Here is a 24138-nt window from a genome sequence, read left to right as displayed (position 1 = left end):
GTGGAGTGTGGCTTTTTTCATTTGTTTTGGTTGGTTGTGGGGCTTGAACTCTGGGCCTGGGCGCTGTCCCTCAGCTCTTGAGCTCAAGGCCAGCGCTCTACCACTTGAGCCACAGCGCCACTTCCAGCCTTTTCTGCTTATGTGGTGCTGAGAAATCGAACTCAGGCAGGGCCCCATGCATGCGAGGCAGGCGCTCCACCACTGAGCACCTGCCCAGCCAGATGGCATTTTTAGGATAGAGGAAAGAAGCCCCACAAGTCATGTGTGCTCAGGTCGATGCCTTGGGGCTGGGCGTGGTGAGGGGGAGGGGCAGGCCCTAGGGGGCTCCTCTCCCCTCCCCACACACGCCCGGGTGCGCCATGGCCACAGTCTAAAGCCTCTCCCCCACGGCCTCTCCTCCCCCACGGCCTCTCCTCCCCCACGGCCTCTCCTCCCCCACGGCCTCTCCTCCCCCACGGCCTCTCCTCTCCACGGCCTCTCCTCTCCCCCACGGCCTCTCCTCCCCCACGGCCTCTCCTCCCCCACGGCCTCTCCTCTCCACGGCCTCTCCTCTCCCCCACGGCCTCTCCTCTCCCACGGCCTCTCTGCTCCTCTCTACGAGGTGAGAGACGGCGAGTGCAGGGCCGCGGTGCTCTGGGAGAGCAGGTAAGCCAAGAGGGTCTCATGGTCTGCTCTCCGCTTCGGTCCCGTCTTGCAGCGCTGGGAGGCGGCTGGGGAAGCTGCCGACCCCCACGGGCTGTCCAGACCCCACAATCGGGTTCACTTCTGTCGTGGATTAGTTTGTGCTGGTCCTGGGCTGTGAGCTCGGGGAGGGGGCCCGGGCGCGGGGCCCGAGTTCTTTTGCTCCAGGCGAGCGCTAGGGCTCTACGGCTTGAGCCTCACTCCTCTTCTGGCTTTCTAGTGGTTCGTTGGAGAGGAGTCTTCGGGGACTTTCCTGCCAGGGCTGGCTTTGAACTGTGATCCGCGCATCTCAGCCTCAGTGTTGCAGGGGTAGCCACCGCCACCTGGCTGCTTTTTTTTTCTCCTATATTCTCTCCTGTTCGTGACGCAGAAGGATTTCTCTGCTAGTTCCCCACACGCTCACTGTGTTCTGATCCTTCTCACCCTCCAGCTCTCTTTCTTTTCCCCCCTCTGTTCCCCCAAAAAGCATCCTTAATGCGTGTCCTTGTTCCATCTTCTTATTTCTGAGCATCGGATGGTTGCTGAGGGTTTACAGGTGAATGTGTCCGCCACCGCGTCTCGATGGGGACCGCTCTGTCCCTCCCCATACGCCACCCCCCCAGGCATAGTGTCTCCTTTGCCTGTCATGTGTGTGGACAGTTCACCTCTGTCCTCCCGTGGCTCACCTTGTGCTTCCAAGAACTGTGCTCCCGACCTCGCGTCTCCACTTGATGCTTCCTCTTGTCATCTGAGTGGGCCGTGCACGCTGTGACGTCACTGACGTCACGCCGGGCTTCTGCATTCCCTTCGAGGGACTGTCTGGTGTGGCTGGTCTGTGACAGGAGACGGCCTTGGCTGCAGCCCGGCTTCTGACCACACAAGCCACACTTCCAGCCCCTTCAGACTGCCCATGCTGGTATTGAACTGTGATCCCCTGATCTTCACCCCAAGTAGCTAGAATTACGGTCTTGAGCTACTGTATACTTGGTGATATTGCTGCTTGCTTTGCTAGTCGGGTTGTAGAAATTGGAATTTTCCTCACGTTCAAATTCAGGCGAGCATTCCATATCCACGTGTTTAGACTCCTGGATTCTTCCTAGGTTGCTGGCGTTCCTCATGTCCTCATGAGTTTCTCGCAGCTCCCGCCGTGAGCCTCGTCCTGGCCATTGAGCATTTCCTCAGTTTGCTTTGTTTATCTTGTGTTTTCTGGGCCCAGCCGTGGACCCAGCGATGGCCAAGTTTCTAAAACCAGTAGCTATGTCATCAAGGTGCTGCGGGACACTCAGAGGACGCAGGCGTCGCTACACATCTGAAACAGCCAGGAGCAGTTTAAGGAGAAATTAAATGTGGCCTGGTGTCTCAAGAGATGTAACCAAGTCAGCTGGCGTCAGCATCACGAAGCAGAACGTCATGGAGGGGTGTGCGGGGGTGCACCACCTCCTCCCAATGACACCATTGAGGGATCGACGGATCAGTTAGGTCGGAACCCTCGGATCTGTCCCAGAATGCATCCGCTGGCCACCGAGCCCCAGGGCTAGGGTCACGGGATGCTCCACATGGAACCTGCGGCATGCGGTCGAGTTGCAGCGTGGCCTTAAGTTCCCATCTGGTCCAGGGAGGCCCCACGCCATGCTTGTGATGCTAACAGCAGCACTGCCTCTGCCGGCCACGTCCAGCTGGGAACTTCTGAAGCCCGGCACAATTTCATATTCCCCCCTAGTTCTTTGTCTTTAAGCTGAAGAGAATCTTGGGGTCCTTGCCCCTCAGTTTTGCTGTCAGGAGGTGAGCGTGGCTCTCCACTGCATGCTGACACAAGGCACTGAGGCTCTGCTGGGAGCTCACAGTGCTGGGTCAGAGCCTGAGAGTCGGGGGGGCCTGGCGTCAGCCTGGGGTGCTCTTTGCAGGCTGTAGCACCCACAAGCCATGTGGCCTAGCAGGAGAGTGAGTCACAGGCAGGTGGGTGTCGGGGGGCTGCTCGTGAAGGGGCTTTGGGGTCCTCACCACATCTGTCTGCAGTTCCCAGGATGCGACCCGGACTTCAGAGACCTGCACCCTCCCGAGCTGATCAACCCACAGAGAACTTACCCGAACGCTGCCTGAGGCCACTTGCCATCAGTGCGTCTCAGCCTCTGGATGGTGGAGGATGATCTCTGGTGATGCCATGTCTTCCTGGTCCCCAAGGATTTCTGGAGAGCTGTGGCTTTATTCATGTCAACTGCTGACATCAGCCAGGGGTCCCCCAGGCCCATGTGGTAGGCAGCACCCCCAGCCGGAAGCCAGCTGCCAGGTAGGTCTCGGCACATTCCTGCTGTCTGCTTGGCCACCAAGAGTGGATGGAAACAGAAGCAAGGGTGGCTGACTGGAAAGCCTGAGCAAGCCCCGAGCCTTTGCCATGAAGCCAGGGACTGAGCTCAGCACTCCCGAGGAGCGGGGAGATGGTGTGGCCACAGCTCCGATCTGGATGCCTGTGGGCCCAAATGCAAGCAGACACGCTCCTCTCCTCCCGTCACCAACTCAGCCCAGACCCCAGGGCCAGGCCATGAAGCTTGTAGGCCGTGGGGTCTGGCACCCCAGCAAGAGAACTTTCTTTATTTTTTTGCCAGTTCTGGGGCTTGAACTCAGGGCCAGGGCGCTGTCCCTGAGCGGCTTTTGCTCAAGGCTAGCGCTCTACCACTTAAGCCACAGCGTCATTTCTGGCCTTTTCTGCTTATGTGGTACCGAGGAATCAAACCCAGGGCCTCATGCATGCTAGGCGAGCACTCTACCACTGAGCCACCTTCCCAGCCCAGAAACTCTTACCTTGTGTAGCTGGTCTTCAGAGCACTCGGGAGCAGCTGGGCGTGGGCTCCACATGGATATACCTGGAGGGTTTCCCCCCAAACCACTGAAAAGACGCCCCCCCAAACCATGCTCAGCGCCCCGCTCCGAGAAATTCTAGGACTGATGAAAATTGGTGAGCTGATCTGATTTGTTCTCTTCTCAAAACACTAATGCTGTCATTTAAACAAATAACCTGATAACCCGAGCAAACTCTGAAGAGTTGCAGGCCTTTGCTGTTTGATGCTTGCACTCAGGCCTGGGCACTGTCCCCGAGCTGTGTTTGCTCAAGGGATGCAGCTCCACCTTCAGCTTTTTTTGGTACACATAATCCGGCCGGGCTGGCTTCGAACCACTACCCTCTGATCTCGGCCTCTTGAGGATGACAGGTGGGAGCCACTGGCGGCTGGCTCCTGAGATGCTTTTGTACCCTTGAGCAAGAATGGGGAAAACTGCCACAGCCTGATTTTCAATAGTTTATTAAAGGAAAGGTGAAGCATCAGTTTCAAATTGTACAAAAGGAAAAAAACCTCATATTGCAAATGTACAATTTACAGAATTACTAGCAAAACCAATCAAGGAGACACTGATAATACAAAAGTTTGATTGACTTCAAACTGAACTGGAAACCCATTGGAGTTGCTGTTGCCCGGTGGTGCGGCTCCAGGTGAGCGAGACAGGCGGCGGCCAGGCCATGGGCCGGGCTGTGTGCGTGCGGGCTCCGCACGGCTCCTTGGTAGGTGAGCGCCGGCCGGCAAGCGTCCGGCCCTGCTGCCTTCCTGCAGCCCAGAACTGCTGAATTCTCACAGAAACATTTTTGGTGGCCAAGATTTTTTTTTTTTGATTTTTTTTTTTTTTTTTTATAACTATACAAATGTCGAGAAAAATCTGTTTCATGTCTGGCTACTAAAAAGGATGAGTAAAATCCATTTTGCTCTCCCCCACGCAAAAAAAGGTATCATTGGATGCACAGAATTTTTTTAAAAATGCTTTTGAATATTTGGTAGAAAGGGGGGAAAAAGAAAAAAAAAAAGCCTCAGGATTCTGTTGCACCGGCTTTAAAACCAGCCCAGAAACTGCTGTGCACGGATTGGTTTGGATTCGAGGCTTTCGGGAAAAGCCAGAAAGGAAGCAAGTGGGCTTTTAAAAACATAGCAGCAAGTCGTCAAAGTCCAAGCAGACTATGAACTCTAAGCCACGGCAGCCCGTCCTCAAGATTGGTCGCGTCTCTTCCCCCAGAGAACTTGGGTCACACGCACACGTAACACGGAGGCAGCTGTGGGTCAAGGCAGCCGAAGCACGCCACCCTCTAAGCACAGACTTCTAGCATCAGGAAACGGAACTCACACACGTACGCGGAAGGGTGTTGAGTGCACGGAAGTAGACAGTTGGGTAACACTTAAAATGGCAAAGGATTCTTCATGATTATCTTGGTGAGAAAACAGACGTCTGTAAGTTGAATTTGGCAGGGCCTCAAGTGGTGAATCATTTTTGTTTTTTACTGAGAATCCTTTATTTGCTGGTAGAAGTTGCTAAAAATGCCCAGGACAAATGCCAATAGAAAATGCACTGTTCTGGAAACTTCTTCCTAGTGTATATAAAGTGGACGGTGTTCAGCATCTGCTGGAAAAAATGGCTGCAACGGGCATTTCTTCCTTTGTGCCCATTTATAAATAAAAATAAACCTTTTTCTTCAAGAGTATATAAAATCGGGGAAGTGCTATCCGTAGCGGCAGAGGGCGTGGTTTTGGCAGCGACGCACGACGTCCACCTTTACACCTTGGCGTGCTCACGTTGTGTGTGTCTACACGGGCAACCAACCCAGTGAGCTCCAAAAACACTCTTCAGCCATAGCGGAGCTGCGTACTCATAGGTTTAATAAAAATGGTTAGCTCTTAAAACATAAAAAGGCAAAATGTTAAACGGTTTTTAAATTGTACAACAGGAAAATAAAGTTAAAAATATTTTTTTTTACTCAAGGTGGAGTTTCCATAAAACAGGTGTATAACAGTGTTTATCTTGACAGCTGTTTTTTAAAAATTTAAAATTTCTTCCTTCCTCCAGAAAAACACGCATCTGCAACGGAGCAGTCTGGCGGGGGGGTGGGCGGGGAGGGGGGCCGGGGCGGCCCCGCCGGCCTTTCTGAGGTGAGGTCGCCGCGTCTCCTTGGGCCGCGTCCGCATCCTCTCCCCTGCCGCCACTGCAAAAACCGACTGACCTTCAATCACGGCGTTAAGCAACCAACCAGGTCCCAGCAGAAGTGTTCTCTCCCCACACAAGCTATCACAGTATATAGGCCTCTAGCTCTAGAGAATAGAGTTCCGGGTTTGTAAGTTTCTCTTCGGAGTTCAGAACATAGGCATTCCAAATCCCTAGGGGGGCGAGGAGAAACGGGAGGTCAGCGTGGGCACAGCGCACGGCCCGCGCTGCGGGGGGGGGGGGGGGGGGGGGGGGCCGCACTCACTGAGTCGTCCTCTATGATAGCTGCCGAGTCGAAGAAGTCTGGCCTCAGCTCAGCCCGCTCGCGCCGGTTTCTCGACGGGGGCTGAAAAGAAATGGTTGAGACCACGCTGCGGCCAGGAGTCGCGCAGCGGGCAGGCCGGCTTTCCGGGCTGGGGTCTTGGTCTGTGGCCTTGAACTCCCAGCCCTCCTGCCTCCGTGTCCCCGGCGGCACAGCAGACTCCCCAGTCCTGGGTTTTTGTCTTTTTGTTTTGCTTTTTTGGCAGTGCGCCAAAAGATGGGCGGTGAGAAACGTTTTACAAGGAAGGCAAAAAAGACGCTCGCTCACACAGTAATCCAAGCTACTCGGGCAAGAGCTCAAGGTTCGAGGCCAGCCCAGGAGGGGAAGCCTGCGAGACTCGGATCTCCAACTACCCATTAAGCCCAAAGCGGGGCTGTTTTCAAGTGATAGCGTGCCAGCCTTAAGCAAACGAGTTCAAGCCCCAGGGCAGCGGCGTGCACACACACGTGCGCGCACACACCATTCTGTTGTTGGCAAAACAGAAAAAGCTTGCGAACATGGAAGGTCATCCAAACGGAGGAGTGATGACGCCCCCCGCCCCCCCAACGCTGCCATCCCTTACCAGATCGATAACCATGGTGTCCTCAAACTCCTCGTTCATGTCTTCCAGCTGGCTCCGCGACGACATCATGACGTCCTCGAAGATGGGCTCTGCGTCCTCCTCCATCAGCCCGCGGCTGGGAAGCAGAGCTGCAGTCAACGTGCCGATCCAGCCACGCCAAGTCCTGGCTCTCCCTTGAGGAGCTCACTTTGTACTGTGCCCTACAGACTCCACGCTGACCATGAGCGCCCGCACGTGAACCACCGTTTCTTTGGTTTACTCAAGATTTCACGGCACACCAGTTCAAAACCAGCCTGAGACTCTCGCCTCCACTAGACTACCCAAAGGAACTCAAAAGTGGAGTGCGCTGTGGTACAGCACTAACCCGGAGCAAAAGGCAGCTGCGGACAGCACCCAGGCCATCCGTTCGAGCCCTAGCACTGGCAAAGGAGAGCCAGGCACGGATGGCTCACGCCTATAATCCTGCTACTCAGGAGGCTCAGATCTGAGGATCACGGTTCAAAGCCAGCCCGGGCAAGAAAGGCTGTGAGACTCGTATCTCCAATGAACCACCAGAAAACCAGAAGTGGTGCTATGGCTCAAGTGACAGTGCCAAGGCCGTGAGTTCAAACCCCAGAACTGACACACTAAAGATTTAGAGGGAAGATCACTAAATGCAATAATTAAATAATAAGGCACAGACCTAGCTATGTATCAAACCCCCCAAATCTGGCTTGCTGCTATTAATGACTGCCTCTCATAGAGGGGGAAACTGAGGCACAGGCAGACTACAGCTAGGGTGGCAAGGCTGGCCTAGGCTGCACTGGAATTCAGATGCCACAGGCCGCAGAGCCCAGGCCTCCCACCGCCATCCTGGGTGGCAGGACACAACGGTTACACCAAACTGCCCCGCCCCGCCCCGCCCCGCCCCAGCAGCCCCGCCCCGCCCCGCCCCGCCCGAGCAGCCCCAGCAGCCCCGCCCCGCCCCGCCCCGCCCGAGCAGCCCCGCCCCGCCCCGCCCCGCCCCGCCCCGCATGAGCAGCCCGGGACACTCACACGGCGTGCCGCACTCCGGCCCTCACTTTCATGTAGTTCATTCCCGTTCTGTCCTTCCGATTCAAGTCTTCTAGCTTCGGCTGGCCTAGCCAGGAGATCTGCATCTGCGGGCTGAGAGGCGCCGTGACTGCCCGCCGCCCGCCCAGCGGCCCTCGCGCGCTCAGGACGGGGCCACACCCGCCCCGCACGCGCTCTTCACTGGCCACGAGCACGTGCTCCAGTGGTGGGACCGAGCGGCCGTCGTCCACAGGACCGCCACCGCGATGGCGCGGGAAGGGCGGCTGAGGGCAGAGGGCGCGGCGAGCGCCAATGCTGCGCGGTAAAGGAAGTCGGAGCCTCTGCAGCCAGCGACCTGCAGGAACCAGGCTGCACAGCCCGCGCCGGCCCTGCCCCTGCCTCCCAGCCTCTCCCTCGCCCGCGTGACACGGGAGCGGCCGCTGGCGGCGTGGCCGTGTGGCACGGTGGCCGCGCGCGGCCCGGGTGCCAGTGCCGCGGGGGTCATGCGTGGCCCGCGTGTCGTGTCCGATGGCGGCTCTGCTCTCTCCGCGTGCGTGCGTGCGTGCGTGCGTGCGTGCGTACTCACTTGTGCAGGAAGTCTGGCTCTGCGCCGTGCTCCGACTCGGGCTCCTGGATCTGCTCACCGGCCGGCCGACTGCTCTCCCGCAGCACCGTGGACGTGAGCTGCGGCGTGGGCAGGGGTCCGGGGGTCTGAATCATGGTGTCCGTCCTGTTGAGCCACGTGTTGTCCAGGCTTTCATCTGGAAGGTTCCAGCGGCATGGTCAGCGTGTCACCACAGCTCGGCTCCAGTTCCCATCCCCGACCCCCCCTCCGCCCACCGGTGCTTTATGATGTCCACAGGTCACCCCAAGTCCCGAGGTCATCCGGGCCACACACGCTTCCTCGTCCTGAATTATGGCTGCTCTATCAGTAAGTGCCATTATGGGTATTGACATTTTTTCGAAGCTAGCTGCTTTATAAAGTCTGAGCAACAGCGGTGAGCTAGACCACTTCATCAGACGTCGGCTAAAGGACTGCCGCTCACTGAAGATCGGGTGACTGTTTCTAAGACTGAGTGGGAAACAACAGACAAGCGTGGAGAACCGTGGTGGAGGATACTTTCAAAGAAAAACGACTGCATTCACTGTTCAGAAAGTCCAAAGCCCAGCGCCAGTGGCTCACGCCTGGGAGCTACTTGGGAGGCTGAGACCTGAGGATTATGGTTCAAAGCCAGCCTGGGCAGGAAACTCTTATCTCCAATAAACCACTCAGAAAACCGGAAGTGGCTCTGTGGCTGATGTGGTAGAGCGCTCACCTAGAGCTAAAGAGCTGAGGGACAGTGTCCAGAGTTCAAGCCCCACGACCAACAAAAAAAAGAAAAGAAAAAAAACAAACAAGTCCAGTGTCATGAATGATCAAGCGGAGGTGTTCCCTGTTTGGGTGAAAAGGATGACAGCCCAGAGCTGAAGATGAGCAGGGCCTGTGGATTCCAGGCGGTGAGCCATCACTACAACTACAGGACCAAACAGGGCTGCAGCTCTGAGCGCCGTGTGCATGGAAGAACTGGAGAAGGCCACTGCGCATGCTCAGCACCGAGGGGAGGCGGCGCCGAGCGCCTTTCTTTACACCAGTGATTATAACTAGCGTGCCGATCTAAAGACACACACCCAGCTCACAAGGAGAAAGCCTCGTTTGAATTCTAATTCTGATCTTAGCTCTGGGCTTTCCATCACTAGGCAATAATGACACATTTAAATTGTGATCCATCTTGCCACTGTCTTGAGAAGCGCGTGCACTGACGTACAGCTGAAGAGCAGTGACACCGACTCAATCCACTACTTACCCCGTCCCATTTTCCTGACAGTTCCGTGCTCTCTTGCTCGTGAGCTGGGGAGGTTATGAAGCTAGAACTGGCGTGGTGGAGGGTAAGCTGGCAGCCGGGGGCGGGGCGGCAGGTGGCCTCCTGTTCACTAACATGGGCTCAGAGCAGCAGCAAGGGCTAATGCACTTGGGGTCAGTTCCCCGGACGTATTAGCTGGCCTCTATCTCCATGCTCTTCACCCTCTCCCCACCCTGTCTGTTCCAGCTTTCGCCCTGGACATCTCGGGGCGCCTCACACACAGGACATGCATTTCTCTCTCACTGCAAGGCCGGGGCATCCGGCCTGAGGGAGGGGCGCTCACCTTCCACCCGCTTCTTGTGCAGCGGGGGCCGGCCCTTCTTGCTCCTCACCGAGGACGTCTTGCTGCTGCTGCTTCCGCTGTTGACAGACATCCTGTCGTCCTCGCCTCCAGTGACGAGCGAGTTTCTGTAGGAGATGAGCGGCAGCCACACGTCTTCCCGCCGCTCCATCATCTGCTCCGTCAGGAACTTCTCCAGGTACGAGTGTCTGCGAAGAGGGAGAGCGCTGCGTCACCCAAGCACTTCCAGCTCCGCTCGCTTGGTTTCGTGTCACGTATTCCTGGGATAGTCTCAGACCCACTCCTACTTCTTCCTTTGCCTTTAAACACCAGTTTCAAAAAACCTCCAAGTGTGGTCAAAAAGATTCTGGAATTGTTCTTTCAGTGTCACCCCAGGCCTTGGGAGCGCGCAGCGGCGCGGCGGCCTTCTGCTCTTTGGCTCAAGCACCCCCCGCTGGTAAAGATGAAGACCCAGTGGTCTTGTCTTTATAAATTCAACAACCTAAGCGCATCGGGCCGACGGAGAAAAATGTAGATGCTAAGTACTGGGACTGACTTGTCCTCCACGTCCCCTGTCCCCACTCCGGCTAGAAGCGCCACGGGGGGCTCCTGCCAGCTCCCAGGCTTGGGGCCGCTGAGAGGTAGCTGCTGCACTGGTCAGTCACAGCTCCGTCACTCTCCAGAGCTGGGGCCGGGAAGGAGGTGCGGGACTGCCCCGCGAGCGGACCCCTTCCTGTCTCTGCCTCCTGCCACGGTGCGTGCTCTTCCCACCACAGCCTGCAGCAAGCGTGCCAGCCCTCAACTGAAACCTCCCAGCAGAATCAAGCCCTCGCCTCTAACCTCGCCTGACACAGAAAGAGCTGCAAACCACTGCAAACAACTACACCAACGCAACAGACGTGCGCAGAACACAACTGGCAAGGACAGAATGCACACTGCTCACAGTGCGGATGGACACAGAAAGAGAACCCCCGAGGACTCACGCGGCACACGCCAGGGAAAACAGCTCCAGCCACTAGCTCCAAGGAAAAGTCCATCAGCTGTGGGAGATCTGTTTAACCTAAGTATTACACTGTGTGTGTGTGTGTGTGTGCATGTGCGCATGTGTGTATCAGAATATATGTACACACATATATACCACAATATCATCATGCTATTTTATAAATTCTTATGTTTTTCCTTTTATGTAGCAGTTAAAATTATGTGTTTTTTGGTCGGTCGTGGGGCTTGAACTCTGGGCCTGGGCGCTGTCCCTCAGCTCTTCAGCTCAAAGCAAGCTCTCTACCACCCTAGCACAGTACCAATTCTGGTTTTCTGGTAGTTAATTGGAGGTAAGAGTCTCACGGCTTTTCCCGCCGGGGGCTGGCTTTGAACCTCGATCCTCAGATCTCAGCCTCCTGAGTAGCTAGGATGACAGGCATGAGCCACCAGTGCCCGGCTGCAGTTAAAATTTTATAATGCTTTCAAACCACGTCACTCCCACCAATCCTCACGTCACTTACTGCCTGAAAGTCTCGCCGTCGGCATGCACATATCTGTGTCCCGAAAACTAATTGTGTGACGTTTCACTTTTCTTTAAGTCAGTCTTTCCTCACCTCCTCCCTCCCTGTGTCAGTGGGGGAGAGCCTGCTGTCGCTACCAGCCCGCACTGTCCCCGCCCCTCAGCTTTCTGTGTTTGCATCTCAAGCGCGTGCCACCAGGTCCACTTCCACGTTGGTGTGAAACTTACACAGTCTTTTTGTCCTGTCGAAGAAGTTTAGAAGAGAATTCGCTCAGTACTTCCAGGAAAGCCAGATTGGGAGGCGGATGCTCTTGTCCTTTCTGATTTTGGTATTTAAAGGCAAACTCGATGCCATCCCTGAATTAAAAGACGACAGTATTTTATTTTTTCCAGGTAGACACAGGCTAACGTTACAGCAATGTTTGGCAAAGTGCTGTTGTCGGTGAAGTTAGTGAAATGTGATGATTCTATCTGTGGTACAGGTGTGCGGCCATGGCGAGTAGGCCGCGGGCTCGCGTCCGCGCTGTTGTGAGGGTAGGCCAGGGCTCCCGGGGCTCAGCAGCCGCGCAGTTCCTGTGCCTTGGTTCTCAGTTATGAAATGACACCAACCAAATTACGGTTCTATACTCTGGTTTTTGGTGATGGAGAGTGAACCCAGTGTGTTGCACTTGCTAAGCAAATGCTTTACCACGGAGCTACATCCCAGCCCTACATACTCTTTTTTGTTTGTCGGTTGTAGGGCTTGAACCCAGGGCCTGGGCGCTGTCCCTGAACCTCTCTGTGCTGAAGGAGAGTGCTCTACCACAGCACCACTTCCAGTTTTCTGGTGGTTCACTGCAGATAAGAGTCTCACGGACTTTCTTGTCCAGGCTGGCTTTGAACTGCCATCCTTAGACCTCAGCCTCCTGAGTAGCTACAATGACAGGTGTGAGCCACCGCCCCCCACCCTATATACTCTTTTAATCCCATGTTTTCCTCATGATTTTTCAAACAGATAAGACATACTTTATAAAAAGGGGGAAATGGATGGTAAAGGACTTTTTTTTTTTTAAATAAATGCCACCATGTTGAGACTGTCTAAACTACATTATCTCACAGAACATCCTGTCCAGGGTTGCTTCAGCCAGGGCGGGGCACGCGGCCCCGGGGGACAGCGGTCGGCGCCTGTCACTCACTTGTGGAGGGTGGCCACGGCCTCTCGCGTTTTGATCTGGTCCAGCCCAAATGTAAGCGCGAAGCGTCGAGCCAGCTCCTTAATGCCACTGACATGCGCAGATGTCCGGTCTAGGTTAGGGCCTTGCTCCTGAACCAGCTCGTTAAACAGCTGAGAAACCAAAACAGGAAAAATTAAACTACACTGAGCAGATAACACTTGGCTTCCATTTACAACAGGTAACCCAAGTGGAAGACTGAAGCTGCGTCCCCACAGCAACGCGGAATACCGTGGACACGGACTTTTAGAATGAGCTATTTTGTTCTGGAACTCTTTCCACTTCCTGTTCTGTTACAAGTGTTTTAAACGGATGTGCTGGTGTGCACTTGCAGGCCTAGATACATGGGAGGCTGAAGCAGGATCCGTGAGCCCAGGAGCCCAGGCGCTCCAGCTGGCCTGGGCGGTGGTGGAGAGCCGGTGGGGGGTGGGGGTGAGGAGCGCGTCTGAGGGTCAGTGTATGGAGTCATTCCTCTCGTGAGGAGTGCGCGGCTTTCTCTGTGGACGCTGTTTCAGAGACTGCTGCGGCGGAGCACCGGCTGAGAGGACGTTCGGGCACAGCGTGGCAGGTGCATCCGTGCAGAAGCAGAGGCAGCGGCATGACCGGAGCCGGTGCTCGCAGCCTTCGAGGAAGAACGCACGGCCTGCTCCCAGCCCCGCCTGCCACTTCAGTTACAGCAGCACCAGCGCGCATCTCCTCCTCTTCATTCCTCTCTCATCACTGATGCAGTCACGTCCCTTCCGTGTTCACCGGCTAGCTTCGCTCTCTGAAAACTGCCTCTGTCATACCTCTCTGTTCACTTGACTTTTTTTTAATCCATGTGAAGCAAGCTATGAATATCTGCAAACATTTTCTCCCAGTTTCTCAGCTGTGTTTACTTTTCTTGGGGTAGTACTGGGGGGAGGGGTAAGCGCCCCCCATCTGAGCCTGCTCTATCAGCTTTGGATTCTTTTTGTTGTTGTTGTTGTTGTTGTCCGTGGGGCTTGAACTCTGGGCCTGGGCGCTGTCCCTCAGCTCTTCAGCTCAAGGTGAGCGCTCTACCACTCGAGCCACAGCGCCACTTCTGGTTTTCGGGTCGTTTATTGGAGATAAGAGTCTCACATACTTTCTTGTCCAGGCTGGCTTTGAACTGTGATCTTCAGATCTCAGCCTGCTGAGTAGCTAGGATGACAGGCGAGAGCCACAGGCACCCAGCTCAGGTATTTTTTTAAACTTCGCTAAAAGTGCTTACTGACGGGAAATCTATTTAAGTTCATACAGACACCAACGTGAGATTTTTGCTTTATGGACTTCTTAGGACTTAAAAAATCCTGAAGTGGATTTAGAAAATCGACCTTTATCTTTATCTTCTTATAGACTTAAACTTGTTTTTACAAATTTATATAATACATTGTCAACTGACCCATCAGCACTGAAAATTCCTAATCCTTTTCCCCACAATGAGCTGAAGTAAGACCTTTATCATAAACACACATACTCATGTGTATCTGCATAAATCTCTAGGCTCCCAGAAACCTCCAATTTATAAACATTTTGTGTTTTAGAAATTTGGTTTTTTTTTGGGTCCGGTCGTGGGGCCTGAACTCTGGGCCTGGGCGCTGTCCCTCAGCTCTTCAGCTCAAGGCTAGCACTGTACCACTTGAGCCACAGCGCCACTTCCGGCTTTTTTTCTTTTTGCTTATGTGGTGCTGAGGAATCGAATCCAGGGCCTCATGCATGCAAGGCAAGCACTCTAGAAATTTTATGCAATATATGGAGTATATTTTTTTGGTGCCAGTCCTGGGTTTGAACTCAGGGCAGGCACTGTCCCTGAGCTTTTTTTGCTCAAGGCTAGTGCTCTACTGCTTGAGCTACAGCTCCACTTCTGGCTTCTTGCTGGTTAATCGGGAGATAAGAGTCTCATGGACTTTCCTGCCTGGGCTGGCATTGAACTTCAATCCTTAGCTCTCAGCCTCCTGAGTAGCTAGGATGACAGGCGTGGGCACTGGTGCCCACTAGTAGTGCATTTTCCTTTGGGAATATTTCTGGTACACCTTCCTCAAATACTTTTTCTAGAAATTTACATGTTAAATTTTGAACTTGATATTTCATTTGGCCCAAAGCTAGAGCATCTGTTTGAAACATGAACTACACTACAGGTTTACTTACCAAAATAAAAGACATTTCCTTGCAGAGGAACCATAGTAATATACTGACAGATGAGACAGTTTAATGAAGATACTTCGCACCTTGTAAGCACACAGAGTGTTCGTCTCCTCCCCTTCCAGTTCTTACCTGCTGTAAACTGAGGATGAGGGTCTTGGCACACTGGATCTTATCAATCTGCCTGGTTTTACTAAGGGTTTCCTTAATGATATCACCATAGTCATTGTAGTACTATGAGGAAAAGAAAGAAAAGGGAGCTTTACAACAACTGAAATCTTATGATCAAAGAGTGGACTGGTGAAAGGGCAAGTACAGTATGAATGCCATTCTTTACATCTTAAACATAGTGCAAGTTAAATGTTTGGTTATTAGTTTTAACTCTGGTCTCTCTGTATTTGGTATAAGCTCTGTAGTTGTGTGTGTGTGTGTGTGTCTGTTTGTGGATCTATCTGTGTGTGTCTATCTAATCTATAATCATGAGGAGTCTTTGCTGTCCAGTATACAGAGCAATGCTTTAAAGACAGAAGATAAAATCCATTTTGGTCACTTTGGGAATGCTAATCTAGTGCCGATTTCCTTATTTGTAAGGTAAGTGCTGGTCTGGCCCGGAGTAGTCCTGTCACGTGTGAGCTTCTCAGAGTCTCATGGTTGGTCTGTTCTCCTAGTCAGCTAAGGTCCCGAGCGCGCCTCTGTGCGGCTCTGGGCTGCGGCTGGGACGGCAGGAGGAGCATCCTTACCTGCAAGATGGAGACTGGAAATACTTCAACATTTTCAGACTTTTTGGGACATCTGAACAGACTTTTTTCTGGTAGGACATTCCTCAATCAAAAATCTGAACTTAGTTAAGTGCTTGATGCTTAAACATTTTTAGATTTTGCTCAACCTATACAAGTCCCAAGTGGAACCCGGCCAGCCTCAAACACAGGCCGGGCAGAACATCTCTCCTGTCTGGCTATGCCAGAGTGCTGAGCACCACACTTGGAGAAAAAGCAGCCAGAAACGGTGTTTCTGCTGTCGGTGTCAGGAACTCCTGAGGGGCCCAGATGGACAACGCCATCACCCATTTGCTTTAACGGCACAACAGGGAGGAATCCAAGTTTGAAGCTCTACCTTCATGTAGTGCTTGAAGATGTCCGCGGCCGCGTGCATGTCCACGATGTCGTAAATGATGAGCTTGCTGAAGGCAGCCAGGAGGTTCCTCCTTTTATGTAAGGCTTCAATTTTGTTAGCTTCGTCTTCTTCATCGCCCTCTAAGCACAGGAAAGGAACGAGTCACGAGCCCCGCCCTTCCCGAAGAGTCTGCAGCTGAAAGCTAGCTTCGCTTCTCTTCAAGGCTGCTACCCAGCTCCCTTCTCTCCGCTGGCAAATGATCTATTTTTGCAGCTCACATTTCGCACACATAAATGATAAGCTTTACAAAAACTTTCAAAACACTTAAGGGTATCGCCCTCAAAATCTTAATGTCAAACCTCACTGGCTTACCTATTTCCAACCCTACCCAGTTTCCTTCTAAGGGACCAGATGCTAACATCTGTTCTGGGCTCTGCTATGACCTCTCACATCCAGGCCTGCTTTATTTGACTTCGGCTTAGTTATTTTCTTCTGCACATATATGTACCCGTGGAATTTACTCTTGACACCTTTCTGTGCTTTTTTCTAATTAACCTGTTGTGAAACATGGATGTTTTGAGCAGGTCATACACCAAGTGTTGTACTTTACATAAGGATAGGGTCTCGCTTACATTTTACCCAGGGCCAACTTTGGATTGCCTTCTTCCTACCTATGCCTCCCAGGTAGCTGGGATTACAGCTGTGAACCACTATGCCTGGTTTATTTGTTGAAATATAAGTCTCTCTAACTTTGTCTGTAATGGGCTCAAATTTCAATCTTTGTCCCATGAGTAGCTGGAATTTCAGGCATGACCCACCATGACTGGCTTCTAAGTTACTCTTAAAGAAGGGAGGTGTTATCTACATTTTGTTCTTGTTGGTTCTGAAATGCACAAATATGTATTTATGTACATACACAGGTATGAGTGTACACTTACTTGGTGGTAGGCACCGTGCACAGACAGACACTACCCTGCAAACACTGTACCAAGCTACACCTCAGCCCAATAGTTTACTTCTCTGCAGGAAAGAAATACCCCCATCCTGAGGGGCTTGAACTCAGGACCTGGGTGCTGTCCCTGAGATTTTCTGCTCAAGGCTAGTGTTCTACCACTTGAGCCACAGCCCCACTGAAGGCTTTTTTAGTAGTATATTGGAGATAAAGAGTCTTGGGCTGGGAAGGTGGCTTAGTGGTAGAGCGCTCACCTTGCCTGCATGAAGCCCTGGGTTCGATTCCTCAGTCCCACATAAACAGAAAAAGCTGGAAGCGGCGCTGTGGCTCCAGTGGTAGTGTTAGCCTTGAGCAAAAGAAGCTCAGGGACAGTGCCCAGGCTTTGAGTTCAAGCCCCAGGTCTGGCAAAACAAAACAAAACCCAGAGTCTTATGGACTTTTCTAGGCTGGCTTTGAACTGCAATTCCCCACCCTCAGCCTCCTGAGGATTACTCAGGAGTGAGTAACCACTGAGCCACCAGTGCCTGGTGAAATACCAGAATTTTGAAGATCTAATTTGGTTTTTTTTCTTTGTCTTGTGAGATTTATGAAACAAGATAGATATCGACAAAACAATCACTATAATTACCCATGCTTTGATTCTCTTCATCCTGGTCAATGAAAACATGATCCATCACAAAACTGAGGAGCTCAGACTGGAGGCCCGAATCTGGATTAAACACCAAGGGCTGGAGGCCCTCTCTGCCACCCGTCATTAACTGGTGGCTAAAAATCATCAGAAGATCACAGAGTAACATGAAAGCCTGAAATGGAGAGAGGGAGTGCATTAGCAGAAGTGTGTTTATAGGCACATGACTACGAGCCAGCAGCAGTCAAACCATGATAGTATGGCTCAACAGCAGGACTGCAACGTCAATGTTAAATACTGAAGTTCCAGCCTCCAAATGTCCCAACCTAATAGCATGACTTTATCTCATTATAACCCACATCCCAATACTATCCATTATTTGAGGGTAGTAACGTAGAAACAGATAAAGTATTTTTGGCTTGAATTTGAAAAATCAGTTAAATTCAACTGATAATACAAATGATTCTGACCGACACCAGAAATTTATTACCTATTAAATAGTCAAACAATCAGCCTAAGTTTTAAGATAATCTCTGTAGTTCAGCACATTATAATGTAGAATCCTAAGCCTGTACACTACAATTTGGAATTCTTAAGTAAAAATCTAAAAAAAAAAAAAAAAATTGAATCTAAAACCATAAGTACTGTAAGGCCTCTTAATAAGTTTAGTTACCACTTCACCAAAGACGAAATATTACAATACAGGTCTATGCTGCCAAGTTTTTATTTTGTTTTTGTTTTTTCTTTTTTAAAAAATTAGTGCAAGGTTTGAACTCAGGGCCTTGAGCTCTTTCGCTCAAGGCTAGTGCTCTACCACTTTGAGCCACAGCTCTATTGCTTTTTGAGTGGGTAACTGGAGATAAAGGGTCTCACAGGGACTTTTCTGCCTGGGCTGGCTTCAAACCGCTCCTGTGTAGCTAGGATGACAGGCATGAGCCACTGATCCCTGGCTTATGCTACCGAGTTGTAAATATTTAATGGAGGGGGAGACGTGAATACATGTCATGAGTTTATGTAGTAACTCTGTCGTAAGAATTTTGAGGTTCTGAAATGTCCAAACAATCAACTTATATTCAAACTCTAAACATTTATCTCTAAGGAGCACCATCAGCTGGGCGTTTATTTACGGCTATTTACGGCTAGGAACATCCCAGCCGCCACCTGAGCCACCGCACAGCTCATGTAAACCCTGACCACAGGAGCGCGCTGCAGGAGCCACGCTCACAGGGCGGGCAGGGGGCATGGTGGGAATCCGAGCCAGCCTTGATGCAGACACTGGATGGAGCCGGGCATTTCCAGTCCACACTGCTGGGGTTCTGAGGGGTTAGGGAAGACCATCTCTGTTTCTACTTCCCGTTAAATGCTGATGGTGCAGTAAAAGAGACAGGGCATCGCAGGATGAACAGTGCTACATCTGTCCTCGAAGGTGACCACATCCCGGCCCAGCAGAAAAAGCACAGGCCAGGCTGTGGGGCCCCATGCTTCAAATCCAGCCTATGCGGTGGCAAGGATGGAGGGTGGGCGGGAAGTTTGTGGGGCGTGGTACTCTGGTGGCCAGTGGAAGCGGGAGGATCCGCACCCAGGCCAGCCCCAGCACAAAGTGAGATCTCAAAAGCAAAGAGAGGAGGCTTGGTTCAGGTGGTCAAGCACAAAGCCCAGTACTGAAAGCCAGTAAAAAGTATAGTATGGAAAAGGTAGACTCCGCCTTGCATACAAGTGTAAGTGAAGAAAGTTTCCACAGTGGTTCCTTGGGTGGAGAGGCCTGCGGAGTTGGTGGACTGGAAGGATATTTCCATCGCCACCCTGACTTCTGCACACTGTCCAGGTAGACAAGTCTGGGAATTTCCTGCCTTAACAGAGCGGCTCTTTGTCCAAGCCTTCACAAGGCCTCCTCCTGACACACAGGACAGCTCCAGTACGCCCACTCCGAGGTCTTAGGTTGGTTAAGGGCAGCTGGGTTGCGGAGTGGTACAGGTAAGAGTCTGGGATGGACTAGTTACAAGTGCAGAAATGAAGCTCTTCCCAGCGTGGGAAGGAGCTGAAGAAAGAGGACAAGAAGTCAGCATCAGGGCTCCCACTGTCCTAGTACAGGCAGCAGTCAAGAATTCTAAGCCCAGCCTGGTGCCGGTGGCTCACGCCTGTCAGCCTAGCTACTTAGGAGGCTGAGAGCTGAGGATCACAGTTCAAAGCCAGTCCAGGCAGGAGAGTCTGTGAGGCTCTTATGAACCACCATAAAACCAAAAGTAGCACTGTGGCTCAAGTGGTAGTTGAGCTGAAGAGCTCAGGGACAGCACCCAGGCCCAGATTTCAAGAGGGAGGGAGGGAGGGAGGGAGGGAGGGAGGGAGGGAGGGAAGGAAGGAAGGAAGGAAGGAAGGAAGGAAGGAAGGAAGGAAGGAAGGAAGGAAGGAAGGAAGGAAGGAATCTAAGCTCAATGCCAGTGGCTCATGCCTATCATCCTAGTTACTGGAAGGCCATGATCTAAGGATCAACCCAGCCTGAGCAAGAAATTCCATGAGACTCTTCATCTCCAATTAAAACAAAAACAAAAAAACTAGAAATGGAGTTCTGACTCAAGTGGTAACCGAGCAGTAGCTCTGAGCAAAGAAGTTCAGAGATAGTACCCAAGCCTTGAGTTCAAGTCCCAGGACCAGCACTTAAGTTAGTAAACAGTCAATAAAAATTGGTTCAAAGTTTTTGTTTTTTGTTTTGGACATTATGGGGCTTAAACTCTGGGCCTGGGCGTTGTCCCTGAACAATTCAGCTCAAAGCTAGTGCTCTACCACTTGAGCCACAGCACCACTTCCGACTTTTTCTGCTTATGTGGTGCTGAGGAATCCCAGGGCCTCATGCATGCAAGGCAAACCCTCTACCACGAAACCATCTTCCCAGTTTAAAGTTTTGAACCAGCAAAAGGCAGGACTGGAGGCGTGGCTCAAGTGATGAGTGCCAACCTCGCAAGTACAAAGCCCTGAGTTTAGAGTGTCAGATCTAAATTTAAGCTGGGCACTGGTGGTTTATGCCTGTAATCCTAACTACTCAGGTGGCTGAGGATCATGGTTCAAAGCTAGCCCAGGCAGGAAAGTCTGTGAGATTCTTTTCTCCAATCTACCACCAGAAAACTGGAAGTGGCGCTGTGGCACAAAATGGTAGAGTGCTCGCCTTGAGTGAAAAAGAGCTCAGCGATAGCACCCAGGCCCCAAGGTCAAGCTCCATGACCAAAAAAAGTCTAAACTTAAGTCTTGCAGGTGATGACAGTGTACTTGTCAAAGTACAGGAATAGAGTTTATTTATGAAACAAGTAACTTTGCTTTATAACTACATTATTCAGACATCTACACTCTTGCCCTAGATGTTAGATACATAATACATTACAAAGTGTCATAACATGATGTCTTTTTACTATTCACCTATACATCTGTGTTGTTTTTATCTGGTACTAAATTAATAATTTCTTACCTGTTCTTTAACTGGAGTATTAACATTAGATAGGCACTGTTGGCACACAGCCAGAAAGGATTTCACTGTTTTCCTCAATACCAACAAATCATCCTGGAAGACACAGGCAGATATGCAAGCATGAATTACAGTATTGTACAAAACGGATCCAAAAACATAACAGACAGAAAACAGCCAGACTGGTTCAGCATGAAGGAACTTCGAAAGTTTATCACTGGGAACCAGTTAGTCTAGGTATTTCCTATGACCATACCTAACACGAAGTTGTGTTCAGGACTATCTGGTTGCTGTCCACTTCCTAGCGCACTTCTAAATCCTTCCACTTCCGAGGGTGCTAGGTGTCTTTTTTGCATGCTGATGAGTTGACTGGTGGTGGGTACCTGCCCTGGGTAGCTTCAGGCTGCTCGCTGGAGAGACTCAAACCCTCCCCCACTTCCTGTAAGTGCAACGGCTGACAGCTGGGCCCTAATGGCCAAGGCGGTAAGTACTCAGATAAAAATGCGAAGGGGCCAGCTTTAGAAGCTTCCAGAGAGATGAAAATGAAGCTTCCTGGAGGCCATACACCCGTGCTCCACCCTTGCCCGTATACCTGGCCCTGCTTTTTATTTGTTGTAGTCCAGGCTGGCCTTGAACTACTGATCCAAGTGTGTGCATTACAGGTGTGCAGCACCATGCCTCGCTTGTAACCAATTGGCAAGAGTGTTTCTGTAAGTAAATTTCAGTACAGAGCTTCGGTGAGTCACTGGCAAGTTGTTGGAACCCACCAGGGCCACGGGAAGCCCATGTCCAGCAGGAACGTGCAGCTGGCCTTGAAACTGGGGGTCCAGACCACTACCTGCAGGCAGTGTCGTCTGGCTCCCATCCACTGGGGAACTGCGTGGGTGCTGGTGGAAACAGCCACCCCGGAGGCCCCATGAGGTTTCTGTTCTGAGTACAGAAACGAGTTTGTTTCCTCCTTAATGGCACATGCGGTGGGGGCGAGGGGCTGGCTGGGGATGCACGTGGTCTGCTAAGAGGGGAGGATGGCCCTGCGTCTGACGTCACTGCAGCTGGCGGCAGAGGCCGCGCCATGGACGCTCGTGTGGAGAGGCAGGCAGGACTGACGCTCCCTCAGCCTCACGCATGGATGATTATACTCTGTCCACGATGCTGGACCTCATTCCCAAGGCAATGGCGGCCTGGGGGTGCCCTGTGTAACAGCACCCTGAGGCCTGTGCACTCTGCAACACCCCCCGTAAAACACTGCGCGCGCTACTCCAGACAAAGCAGTCAGTCTGCTTCACACACAAGCCACGCAAGACCGGCTTTGCAATGACCACCGCACAGGACTGACACCCAGGCCACAGCGAACACCACAGGCCCTCCCTATGCCGCCGCAGACCTGAAAAACAGTTCAGGAAGCCAGCTTAGCTACATGGATCTCACAGATACTGATTTAGATGGGTGGAGGCAGGCTACTGCTGTTTAAACCCCACACACCATAGCCAGCTCCCAGGGCCACTGCTGCCCTTGGGATCGGAACCCTCACTCCTACCTTAGGATCCACTTAGGCTCCAGGAACTCTGCCACTGCCCATGATAGTTCCAAACAACACAGAGTTCTCTTTCCTGGGCAATGAAGGAAACTAAAGGAGCCGGAGGGACTGGGGAGCAGCGACGGGAGCACAGGGAGAGACAAACTACCGACCCATCCCACGCACCCCATCCGCACCCCAGCGCCAAGGAGCCGGGAGGTGTGTTCACCCCCAAAGCAGCAGACAGTGGAGCATTTACTTCAATGCTTTGGGCAGGAGAAGTTCAAGAAGCTTTGGGGCTGCGACTTAATGATAACAAAACGGCAGGCATTGTTAACTGAACAAACAACTAGCAGTAAATATATTTCAGTTAGCATATTAAAAAATACGAGTATTAATACTGAAGCTCAAAGTGAAGTTTCTTGCCTATCTTGCTGCAGGAACTGAAAACAGAAAAAATAAAACAACTTCTCCTTCTCCTTCTTCTTCTTCTCCTCCCCCCATCCTCCTCCTCTTTTTCCTTCCTCTTCTCCTTCTTCTTGTTTTTGCTAGTCCTGGGGCTTGAATTCAGGGCCTGAGCACTGTCCCTGAGCCTCGTTTGCTCAAACAAGACTCTTAGCACTTGAACCACAGCACCACTTCTGACTTCTTTGAGTACTTTATTGTAAGAGTCTCACCTTCCTGCCCAGGCTGCCTTCGAACTACAATCCTTAAATCTTAGCCTCCTGAGTAGCTAGATTATAGGTGTGAGCCACCTGGCGTCCAGCCGCAAACTCAAATTTAACCCCAAAGACCATTCTGCAACATGAAAATACTGGAAATATAAGAACTGTGCACTTCTTACATAAACACAGTGGCTCAGCAATGCGTCACCATTTAACAAACACCTAATAGTTGTTAATTACTAGGAAAAAACATTCCCCCCCCAAAAAAAAATACCCTGCAAGGGAATAAAACTGTATTACCGTGTCACTCAAGGGGTATTAAGCAGGGTAAGATACCTATTTTATTTCTATTTAAATAAACAGCAAGACAAGGAAAGTAGACTATTTGATCGCTAATGTTGGTGGAAAAACCTCCCATCTCTATACTACTGGAGAGTCTTATGTTTTGTCTAAATAATCCTAATATTGCCTTAGGCCTCTAAGATCAACAACTAAAGCACATTCTTGTGTTGTAATAATTGTGAGTTATAACAAACCTAAGTAACAATTCTCGTTTCTGGCTTAGCTTTCACAGAGCACTCTATAGGAAAACTAGGTTCCTGAAGGCCCAGGACATCAGGTTTAAAACTCTTACTGAAATACTGGAAGAACCATGACTCATAATTTTTTTTTGGGGGGGGGGGGGGGGAGAAACAGGGCAGTCCTAGGCGCTGTCCCTGAGCTGCTTTGGCTTAAGGCTAGCGCTCTACCACTTGAGTCACAGCACCACCTCTGGCTTTTTCTGTTTATGTGGTACTGAGGAATCGAACCCAGGGTTTCATGCATGCTGTGCAAGTACTCTACCCCTAAGCCACATTCCCAGCCCAAATTTTTACTTTTCTTTTTTTTTTTTGGTCAGTTGTAGGGCTTGAACTCTGGGCCTGAGCGCTGTCCCTCAGCTCTTCAGCTCAAGGCTAGTGCTCTACCACTTGAGCCACAGCGCCACTTCCGGTTTTCTGGTGGTTTATTGGAGATAAGAGTTTCACGGACTTTCCTGCCCGAGCTGGCTTTGAACCGTGATCCTCAGATCTCTGTCTCCTGAGTAGCTAGGATTACAGGTGTGAGCCACTGGTGCTTGGCAAATTTTTACTTTTCTAGGTTGAATATATTTACTATTTACTTTTGGTTTTTGGAAGGTTTTTGG

General features: G+C 51.5%; 1 protein-coding gene across 3 annotated transcripts in view; it reads right to left on the bottom strand.

Moving 5' to 3' along the window:
* Window positions 1-3939: 3939 nt before the first annotated feature.
* The window catches only part of Stag1 (stromal antigen 1), a 187890-nt gene continuing 167691 nt past the window's right edge, over window positions 3940-24138 (bottom strand). For all 3 annotated transcript variants that reach the window (XM_042670355.1, XM_042670356.1, XM_042670357.1), the window contains 12 exons: window positions 20778-20870; window positions 17321-17495; window positions 15741-15880; window positions 14760-14861; window positions 12450-12598; window positions 11503-11631; window positions 9777-9982; window positions 8179-8353; window positions 7596-7706; window positions 6561-6675; window positions 5942-6022; window positions 3940-5849 (listed from right to left, as the gene is read on the bottom strand). In XM_042670355.1, the coding sequence (XP_042526289.1) occupies window positions 5826-5849; window positions 5942-6022; window positions 6561-6675; window positions 7596-7706; window positions 8179-8353; window positions 9777-9982; window positions 11503-11631; window positions 12450-12598; window positions 14760-14861; window positions 15741-15880; window positions 17321-17495; window positions 20778-20870 (1500 nt within the window). In that variant the 3' untranslated portion in view covers window positions 3940-5825. The remainder of the gene's footprint in view (window positions 5850-5941; window positions 6023-6560; window positions 6676-7595; window positions 7707-8178; window positions 8354-9776; window positions 9983-11502; window positions 11632-12449; window positions 12599-14759; window positions 14862-15740; window positions 15881-17320; window positions 17496-20777; window positions 20871-24138) is intronic.

Source organism: Dipodomys spectabilis, unplaced genomic scaffold (genome assembly GCF_019054845.1).
Source record: "Dipodomys spectabilis isolate Male_0828 unplaced genomic scaffold, ASM1905484v1 ptg000542l, whole genome shotgun sequence".
Lineage (NCBI taxonomy): Eukaryota > Metazoa > Chordata > Mammalia > Rodentia > Heteromyidae > Dipodomys > Dipodomys spectabilis.
Note: the sequence above shows the minus strand (reverse complement) of the source record. Positions and strands in the feature narration are given on the sequence as shown.